Below are 10,965 nucleotides of genomic sequence, written 5' to 3' on the forward strand. Positions count from 1 at the left end.
GTAATATTTATCAAGATTATTTTACTATGAAAGGCAGTGGCTTGAATTAACCAGCATTATTATGACACAGAATGCTGCTTATGCAGGTAATAAAGGAACTCCCAGCATATTGGGTTACCACATTTATACATATTATCCCAATGTTTCAGTTGAACACAGCAACTAATGATGTGTCCTTCACAGCTTTAATACATGACCTTCAAACAAATGTCAATGCAGCTAGTGTAAACAATGATGACCGAAAAGTGATAACTAGATCTTGCCATTCAAAGGTGAGACACAATTTAATTAGGACCAGGAGAAATCACATTAAAATTAAGCAGACGTCTAACATAATTGACACTCTACAATACTGTTACCATATATACTGGCTTATAAGTCAGGTCCAACTGCAATCTGCATAGAATGATACCCACCATCACATAGTATGCGAGCAACTCAGGGTCTATGCAGTTTGTTAGGGGCAATTGATGGAGCAAACAACATGACCCTGATCTACTAGCACATATGCAACAGCAGATTTGGGTCTATGTTTTTTGCAGTGGACCTGAATTGTAAACTGTATCCACAGATCAATCATTATTTGTTGGGTGTTGAAATTAATGGTCTGTGACAACAACAAAATCCAAAACTGGTACCCTATGAAAAATAGTGAATTCAACACATGAATAGTTAAAACTGCCTTTCTTGGGTATTAGGTATGTTCTGATTGTACTGTGTTTGTTTATTACTTTTTTTTTATCTATACTCAATTTCATTGTCCTGGATTATTGTTTTGATATTAAATACCATAGGCAAAAGCCGAAAACAGCCTAAATGTTAACCATACTGAGACAGACTACCTGTTTTATCATCCATGGAAACAGTTAATGTCTTTGATGCTGAAGTCACCCATCTTGCTGACTGCAACAACAGTGATCTTGACCTGCCCACTTCACACCAATTTCTTGTTAGTCTGGTAAAGGCTGCAGATAAAATGGTTTCGAATAAAGATACATTGACACATTCTTCCTCATAATCACAAAAAAAGCATGTACATGAAGTGTATAAAATACACAATGGTAGTCTTGTTGTTTTAACTGACTTCACCAACTTTTAAATACCATATATACTAGCTTGTAAGTCATGTCCAAATGCAAACTGCATATACCCATATGTTCCATTACATAATGCACTGACATACCTGGTCATTACAGTTTCATAGAAGTATTCAAAAGAACAAACAACACCGATCTAGGTCTGTGCAGTTCGTTAGACTTCACTTTTAAGTATATACTTATATACAAGTATCTGTGCTTATCATGTCTTTGAAGTATGAACTATGCCCTTGAATCCCAATTATGACAGCCAAAATAACTATAGACTACTACCATATATACTCACTTATAAGTTGGGTCCAACTGCAAACATAGACCTTGCTCTGCCATTGCATGTACCACCAAATCAGGGTCTATGTTGTAAGTTCTACTGATTACTCCTAATAAACTACATAAACCAGGGCCTTCCATTAGATTTAAAGTTGTAGGGTGAGTTGCCAAAGTAGGTGGAAGGTGTGAGGGAACCTCCCCGTAACAGAGATACAGTTTTTTTTTTTAAAAAAGGAGTCAGGTGTAAAGTAAAAGTAGCCAGGTAAATCACCAGGCTCCCAGCTGATAAGAAAGACCCTGAAAGACTAAAGATGCATTATAAAATATATTTTTGGTCTATGCAGTTTGCAGTCGAGCAGGACTTATAAGCGAGAATATACAATACTTTTGCCAGATCGTGGCAAAATTGTAATAAATGATAATAATGCAGATCTGGGTCTTCACAGTTTGTCAATAATAATCAGCAGAAAAAAATAACATAGACTCTGATCTGCCAGCATATTATTTGATTGCAGATTAGGGTCTATATTTTACGAGTTGGTGTCAACCTACAAGTGAATATAAATAGTATATTTTATCTTAGTCATTCAGGCTTCTTTTTGTTTTGATCCATTGAAAGGCCTATATTAATAATCTATCACAGAGGAGCACCTTATATATAATGACACTAATTTCATTATTTGGTAATCACAAATTTTCTGCACGGATTTAAGATCTTCAATTGATGGTAAATGAAGAAACTATTACAATAAGACTAACAAAACAATGTGACCAGACTGTTTGTTGAAGATCCAATTTATCAGTTATTTTTTATGGTTAATTCTGCTGCTTAGTTCCCTACCTTAATGTTGCCCCTCTCCCCCCCCAAAAAAAACAACAATTACATGGGAACCATTTTAAAAAGGAGCCTGAATAGTGTTTTTCTAGATATTACTGACTCTGACTGAAAAACCTAAAACCAACATATTGAATGTTCTTATATCTTCTGCATGAAATTTCTGTTTCAACATACAGAATTATACAGGTTCCTATTAATTTTATTGTGCTAAATTTAGTTCCAATCATAATGTATACTATTTCAGATAAATATGTACATACTATTTCATACAAATATTTACATACTGCTATTTCATTCCAATATTTACATTCTGCTATTTCATACAAATATGTACATGTTGCTATTTCATATAAATATGTACATACTGGTTTTTCATACAAATGTGTACTTACTGCTATTTTATATAAACATGTATATAATGCTTTTCATACAAATATGTACATAATGCTATTTCATACAAATATGTATGTGTTGCTATTTCATACAAATATGTACTTATTGCTATTTTATATAAACATGTATATAATGCTTTTCATACAAATATTTACATACTGCTATTTCATTCCAATATTTACATTCTGCTATTTCATACAAATATGTACATGTTGCTATTTCATATAAATATGTACATACTGCTTTTTCATACAAATATGTACATACTGCTATTTTATATAAACATGTATATAATGCTTTTCATACAAATATGTACATAATGCTATTTCATACAAATATGTGTATACAGCTATCTCAGGAATGTAAATTACTAACAAGTCTGATAGAATTTTATTAGCGGGAACTCATGAATTATCTGGTACTTAAATCTGAATGACACAATGCTGAAGATTTTAGTTGTGTTTTAGATACAGTGATTCATACCCATTTTTTGGGGCTCCAAGTATTGTAGAGATTTAGATATACAAGTCCACCTTTAAGTCTAGGAGTATGTGTGCCTGACTTAGATGAACCGTGTTCGATTTCTGACCTGACAATTTGACTTTGCATCCCCTCCTGTTACATTTAGTAGTAGGTATACAAGGCCACCTTTCAGTCTCGTAGTATGATTGGTTGACTTGGATAGACTGTGTTTGATTCCTGACAAGACAGTTTGACTTTGTGACCCAGTAACATTTTGAGGTTCACTGCACTCTCAGTAGCTGGTGATCTGGTTGTAAATGGGCTTCAAATACTCTAAGTGAATAATGTGGGTATTCAACCTCATATGGGGGGACAGTAGCAGTTTAGGCAAATGAGGCCACTTACTAACTAGCTGATTTGAACCATTCATTCTAATTGTATGTGCACATGACTGTAAGAAAAACCAACCCAGTTTTATTCCTAGTCCCTATAAATAGACTTTGTATCCCCTCCTATTACAGTATATAGTATTAAAGCAAGCACTGCTCAGTGGCATATTACACCTCCCCAGTTATTCCCAACTTTTTCAGATTCAACACATCAAACTTCTGAATCACCCAAGTCTGTAAAGACTATTATTTGATATTTACAAATTTTGTGCACACTATTTTATGCTGGCTAATTCTAATATTTTTGTTTGGAATTTTGACATTTTAAAAGCAAGTGCAACATGAAGGACTATCTAGTCCAGGGCTTGATTTTAAATGACACTGGAAGGTTCTTATAACACATTTTGATATCCTACATCATACCATGTGATACAAGAGAACTATACGACTGACTTTTCTCATCAGCAACACCTTCTATTCATCTCTTTTTGGTTGTATGATACTGATCTCATCCTCATGAAACAAAATTTTACAGAAATCTACACCATTGAGACATTTTTTAACATCAGAATTTTTTTTATATATTCATGGCTTCCATTTATTCAATTGTTTATGTCATAAACAGCACTTTATAGGCCAACTGGCCAGATATCTATGTAAGCTTTTGATGCTAGAAGTCATGGGCCCTCAGTCCCTAGATATTGGTGGTCCGGAGAGGAAAACAAGGAATCCAGGTGAGAAAAGAGAGTCTACATACAAATGTAAAATTATCACTTACAAAGCAACTCAGTAACTTTGTATAATCAATCTTATTTACTATAAATACTACTATACTTTGGGGATTCATTTCATTTTTCAATTTAACCTCTTCACATACATTTTTTATAATGGTATACTAAATGATTAATTATCAGATAAACTCCTAAAAAATTATTTCCTTTCTCATATTATTATATGTAAGAAAATATTTTGGACTGACTTTCATTCCTCATATCTGAATTCTGACCCTCTACTGTTCCTACTCATATGTTTTCCCTTCATGATCCTTTGCAAAACTACACAGAAGATCGCACTGACCCTTGTAAAAAGTATCCTGGTTTATGCATCACAGCCAACGAGAATGACAGATTGTGAAAAATTATGCTGGGATATGAACCTGAGAGAAACTCAAGTTACATGGATGGGGTCAGAGGAACCGGAGCTTCCTGTTGTAATTCTTTAGGGTTCCTAAACCTTTTAAAAAAAGTTACAGTGTATAGCTGTGATATAAATAAAGACAATAATTTCAGGTCCCTGTGGATGGGTGCACTATACAGTATACATACATGTGTAGATGTAATTGGACAAAATACTAGTCCTATCAGGCAATGAACAGTTACAAGCTACTGTACTTCATTTTAAGGCAGAAAAAAACAAAACACTGCTAACTACCTGGCCCATGGTACTATGTATCCTAAATAAATGTCATCAGCTATCTAACCACTACCCACATTTAAACTAGAGATACCTACTTTCAAACTGATGGTATACATTAAGGCCAATTACTTAGCCATTTCACATTATTTTTTAACTGTTCAGGGATTCTCAAAGCCAAATTCTGTCTATTGCATTTCTTCATATTAGAAGCTGCTTGCAATTAACAAAAATAACAGTTTACAAGTCTACAATCTTTCAGGGAGGGGGAAAATGATTCACACATCTATTGATTTCATCATGTTAATGGCTTGTGTCCAAATTAATGATGCATGTCTCCTTTTGTCCATAATATATTCAATATTTAGAAACAAAAACATGATAAAGCAATGAAAGCAAATTTGTGTATTATGTATGTAAATGGATGCAGGCCGATTCAGACCATGACTTATTTGGATCAAATTATGTGCTGATTTGGAATGTAGTGTGAACCAATCAGGAAATTACTTTAAAACTATTAAATCTTGACTTAGATGTAAATGTGACATTCTCAATTGTAAAAAAAAATATTATATTTTTTGTTTATTATTTGCCAGTGACATTAAGTGGTTCAAAACTGCCTTTATGGAAATAAAATCCAAATTTACATAAATAATGGCAGTCCTGCATATTAAATCATTAAATCAAAGGAAATAATGTAAGACTATTTATCTTGCATTGCCAATATATGTTCAAAGAAGCTCATTCACCTTTGTGCCAACACTTGCTCTACAAGAAGAGTACATTCACTCCCCTTACCCTGCCCCTTGGACAAACCCTATTCCTAGGATCAACACTAGAGTCACCAATTATGGAAACAAACTGGAACAAGAATATAAACTCAAAAGCATTGTAGCAGTGGAAATACAAGACACCTACTTTGGCTTTGTAAAAATTTTCACAGAAAGGGTCCAAAACAACCAAACCCCCCAGAACAGCAGCTGCAGTGGTTATTCCCAAATTCAACATACAAATGGGATCCAAATTACCAGACCGCTGCTCTGCTTTCACCACAGAATTCTAGCTGGCAATAACAGAATCATTAAAATGGATTAAAGACCAAAAAGTTGCAAAGGCAGTTATCATCAACGACTCACTTAGTGTAATAGAATCCATCAAATCTCACAGCACCAAATCAAGAGATCAATTCTTGGCTAGAGCATTCTATATGCTAAAGGAATTATCCACAGCGGATCAGATAGCTGAATTCATGTGGATACCCTCGCATATAGGAATCCCTGGCAATGAGCTAGCCGACAAAATCTCAAAAAACATGTTAGGGAACCCTAACCCACTCAGATAAAGCATAACAGAAGCCCAAAGCATAACAAGAAACTATATTAACCAGAATTAGCAGGAGCACTGGTACTTCACTACCAAAGGCAGGATACTCTACCCTATTATAAAAGAAACCAAGAGGTCCATCAAACCATCCAAAGTGAAAAGCCTGGACCAAAAATTTATCAATCACATTGTAGCCAGAAAAACAAAATTAGCAGGAAGTTTAGCAAACATCAAGGACCCAAGCCTGCTAATATCAATTGCTATCACTGCAAAACCATTAAAGACCTGCTACATATATTCAATAGCTGCTCAAAATATCAGGTAGCTAGAATGTAATTTCAACCCCACCCCCACAACAAAAACATGGATCCCCTACCACTTACCCAGATTTCCTTAAAAATAACAACCCCAACATAAATATGACCTACCAAAACATACTAAAATTCCTAGACACATCTAAACTAAAAGAAAAAATATAAAACACCCTACAAACATAAAATAAACAACCCAAACTCACTTAAAAATAAATTTCCACTAGCAGATGGGCACCTGTGATATGTCCTGGGGGACCTGAGTACTCAGCAAGGGTGTCCCTCTAGCTCAAAAATAACAACCTGTAAATCATACATAACCCACCCAAACACTCTCTAAAACCAGATTAATAAACATAGACAGATGGGCGCTTCTGATACATCCCTAGGGACCTGAATAATCAGCAATGGTTCCCGTCTTCTTAAATCCCAAATATATCTATAAAAATCAACAAAAATAATATTTATTTTTAACAAATGTCAAAAAAAACCCCAAAAATTAATTAAAAACACAACACAAAAACAACTCTACTTCTCTGTTCTCTACCTAACTCTAACATGAAAGACAGCCAAGGTAATACTGCGGCCTACTTCTGTGATACAGACCATACTAACACCAAAGCAGAACAGAATTTTCCATCCAATCTAACCTAGCTCATCTTTAGAACAATTTCAAAAACAAGAATCAAAACTAAAAGTTTTTGCAAGTACATCCATTTAGACCAGTACCCTGGAAAGAGCAGACACCTGCCTGCTTTCCTGGTCACTTCCTCCCTTGCCTCAGTCAGACACAAATAAGCCTGCAATGAGTGCATGAAACACCTAACATAAATAAAAGCAAAAATAAATGAGTAGCGAGTGGCACTATGGTGTCAAAATCCTCACACAATTCTATCAAGAGGCCTACGGTGGCCCCAAGTGGCCGAGTGGTCTAAAGTGCTCTCCGTTACGGATCACTGCCATCTCACCTCTGTCTGCGTAGGTTCGAGTCTAGGATTCGGCCAATGTGGGTATGTGAGAAAGCTTGCCAGTAGCTTCTTGTGGGTCAGTGGTTCTTCCCGGGGTTTTCCTGGGTTCTTCCTCCAACATTAATACTGGCTGCCATGCATAGCCTATCATGTGCTGAAAAATGGCGTTAAACCCCACAACAACAAAATTCAAGAGGCCTACAAGAACTACACAGTCCAGCAGCTAGAAACAGCTAACTACATTTCTACGCTACACAGCTACCATTTCCCCGAAATTACCTGCGAGGAAAAAGGACTGCAGAGAAATGTAAAGAGGCAGAAGAAAAACGGGGAACTTTATCTTAAAAAGCCCAAGTGGCCGAGTGGTCTAAAGTGCTCTCCGTTATGGATCACTGCCATCTCACCTCTGTCTGCGTAGGTTCGAGTCTAGGATTCGGCCAATGTGGGTATGTGAGAAAGCTTGCCAGTAGCTTCTTGTGGGTCAGTGGTTCTTCCCGGGGTTTTCCTGGGTTCTTCCTCCAACATTAATACTGGCCGCCATGCATAGCCTATCATGTGCTGAAAAATGGCGTTAAACCCCACAACAACAAAATTCAAGAGGCCTACAAGAACTACACAGTCCAGCAGCTAGAAGCAGCTAACTACATTTCTACGCTACACAGCTACCATTTCCCCGAAATTACCTGCGAGGAAAAAGGACTGCAGAGAAATGTAAAGAGGCAGAAGAAAAACGGGGAACTTTATCTTAAAAAGCCCTTCTAAGGGCTACCAATATTGCCTTTTATCCAGAGAACCATTTTGGCTTGGTATCCCATTTCAATAAAACTATTATGTACACTAACTTGATCCTTCAATCCACCGCTTCAAAATTCAAACCTTTTATGACCTAACAGTGACCAAACTTTTGATATGTTGCTCATATACATTAGCTATTAAAAATTTGTAGGGTGTCTACAACGTACACTATGTAGTAGAATTTTTCCAATTGTTAGGACGTAGGAAAATAGTACAACTTGTTTTGATTTGACCCAACTGCACAGGTGGCTAACACATTATTGGTATTTGTTATTGTAAATTAGTACATAAGACTAAATCTGACTAAGTATGGGCTGGTGATCATGGGAGTGCACGACATCCATGGCTGGCTTGTTGAGTTCCTTGCCCTCTTGCCTCTACTGGACATCATATAATGGCAGAGATGTAGAACAATTTCCACCTGCCTAAAGCTAGGTGTCCCGATGTGATGTCATCGTTGTGACCAATCACAACGGGCATTACATACGGACTGGGTCGACATCTAGTCCAGTCAACAATGGACTGAAATCAACTATTTCTTAACATGAGTGTGTGTTGGGCCCATTCCCACTCATGAAAGCCCTTCATTCAGGTCGTTAGGGACATACAGTCCTACGACCTGATGGCTAAATTAGCAGTGCTCCTTGAGCACATAAATGCCTGGGGGATGTGGCACTAATTCCTTCCCCCAGGAACATTTAGCATCCCGCTGTGTGGGAATAAACCCGTTACACATGCCCTTTCCGGCGCACCCGATGTAAATCCAAGTAATCAATCAATCAGAACCTTTGTTCAAGCATGAAACTTACCACAAAATAATAAAATTACTAACACTGAACAAATTTCGTGAAAGCAGGAACCATGGAGTAACAATTTATTGTCTGCATCATTGGTCCAAGTCTGCTAATTTGGTCTGAGCATGCTAATGATTTTATTGTATTTATATCTAATTTATTTTTATACTGTGCATGTATATTGTACTATATACTAACAGTACTTAATAAAACATAGAAAAAGAAACTTTGGTCCTGTCCAGTTCATGATTTATTCAGTAAGTACTGAACATCTACATTCTGCAAATCTTCTGGACATCGTTTTAATTGGAATAAACAAAATGATAACTTAATGAAAATAGGAATAACTACGAAAATAAAAGCTGCGTGTTCCAGTGTTTTTGTTAATTATATTGCATTTCACATGGCCAGCTTCGCATTTCATCCCCATTTAGACAAATTGTTCGCCTTTCTTCCGTAATGTCAGAAAAAAGGCGGAGAACAACTTCCTGGTCTAGAACCGATTTTGCCGTGGCATTGTCCGAATTAGTCCTACAATGAAAGACATATCACGTGTTATTTTTGTTTAGGTATTAAACAAAAATATTATGTGATACGTCCTACACGAGAGGATTATCCGAATTTGCCATATATCGTTGGAACAACTGCTTCTTTTAATGATTTTAAGAAATGTATTAAAAGTTGGAATGGCTTTAAGTACAAATTAACAATATTGAAGTAGCTTTTACTTATTTGTTAACTTCTGCTTCGTAAACATATGACTGGGCACTTGTGTTTGACATTGAGACTACCGTGATAACTTACCTATGCGCGCAGCCATATTGAAGCTTCTTCTCTGAAAAGGCTGTAAGGGAGATAAATCGATTTTCCTTTGGACCAAACTGAAGATTGTCTGCACAAGAGGGTTCAAGGACTCACAACTATGTTTAAGCTTCTATGTTTTTGCAAGTAACGCTAATTTAAACACATTTAATTGTAGGCAACAAGTTTCTTTGATTTATGTTGGTATATTTATTTGTAAAATGTTTTCGAACAAAAACCGATTGTAGCCTTAGTATCGAAGAAAAGATGTGCCAAGACTGAATAATAATATTAAGGCTAAGTAAATTTGAATTGCATGTATAACAAAAAACTCAAAATGAAGATAACTTTCTACGTCATGGGTTTGAATCTCACTGTGGAATGAATTAAAAATTCCCAGACCTCTATATGCATGATAGCTCTCTCTCTCTCTCTCTCTCTCTCTCTCCACACACACACACACACACACACACACACACACGTGTGTGTTTGAAGTGAATACAAATTTTGATGATAATAAACCATGGTATATAATAAAATGAATAGGAAAAATAACAAAAAACCATAATAAATGAGTCAGTCTGAGAATCTTAAATACCCGATAGACTGCGCCAATAAATCGGCTTCATGCCTGTAAAAATATTGACTCGCGGTTTAGGGGACGATATCGCCCATTCATTAAAACCTGCCAAAATCTGCAGACAAACTTGATTGCACACATCGGTGTACATTTTACACACTTACCGGTATTTCTCGTGGCTGTTGAGCTATCGTTGGCTGAAGGGTTGTTTTGGCGATATACACATACTATTTCAGGATAAAATCCTGTGTTTGGCGACTTGTAATTCCACGTGGATCAACACAATCCTCTGTCCTGTGGCTATTTTGAATTTCGCGCTAGATTTGGCTGTTATCAAAGACTGGTAAGTGATAAACTGTATGCAGGTGTGTTCCGGAAAGATTTGCATGCAGGAAAGTTGCATATTTTAATAAACAAGTGATATCACACCACATATAGTCTATCGGTATTAACACATATTTGGGGGGGGGGGGGTTGATTTATCGGACTAAGAGACAAGCAGTAGCAAAACCCATTCACGAAGTAATCGCA

General features: G+C 36.2%; 1 protein-coding gene across 2 annotated transcripts in view; it reads right to left on the reverse strand.

Annotated features, from left to right (window-relative positions):
* LOC149803128 (enoyl-CoA delta isomerase 1, mitochondrial-like) overlaps window positions 1–9,909 on the reverse strand; it is a 45,405-nt gene extending 35,496 nt beyond the window's left edge. Inside the window, exons 1-2 of one of the 2 annotated variants that reach the window (XM_089952747.1) lie at window positions 9,858–9,909; window positions 843–965 (exon numbers count right to left, since the gene is read on the reverse strand). In XM_089952747.1, coding sequence (XP_089808873.1) covers window positions 843–965; window positions 9,858–9,873 — 139 coding nt within the window. In that variant the 5' untranslated portion in view covers window positions 9,874–9,909. Of the gene's footprint in view, window positions 1–842; window positions 966–9,404; window positions 9,544–9,857 lie in introns of those variants that run through there. The other variant, XM_089952746.1, reaches the window with a different exon arrangement.
* Window positions 9,910–10,965: the final 1,056 nt, after the last annotated feature.

Source organism: Sinohyriopsis cumingii, chromosome 3 (genome assembly GCF_028554795.1).
Source record: "Sinohyriopsis cumingii isolate HCF-2022 chromosome 3, ASM2855479v2, whole genome shotgun sequence".
NCBI lineage: Eukaryota > Metazoa > Mollusca > Bivalvia > Unionida > Unionidae > Sinohyriopsis > Sinohyriopsis cumingii.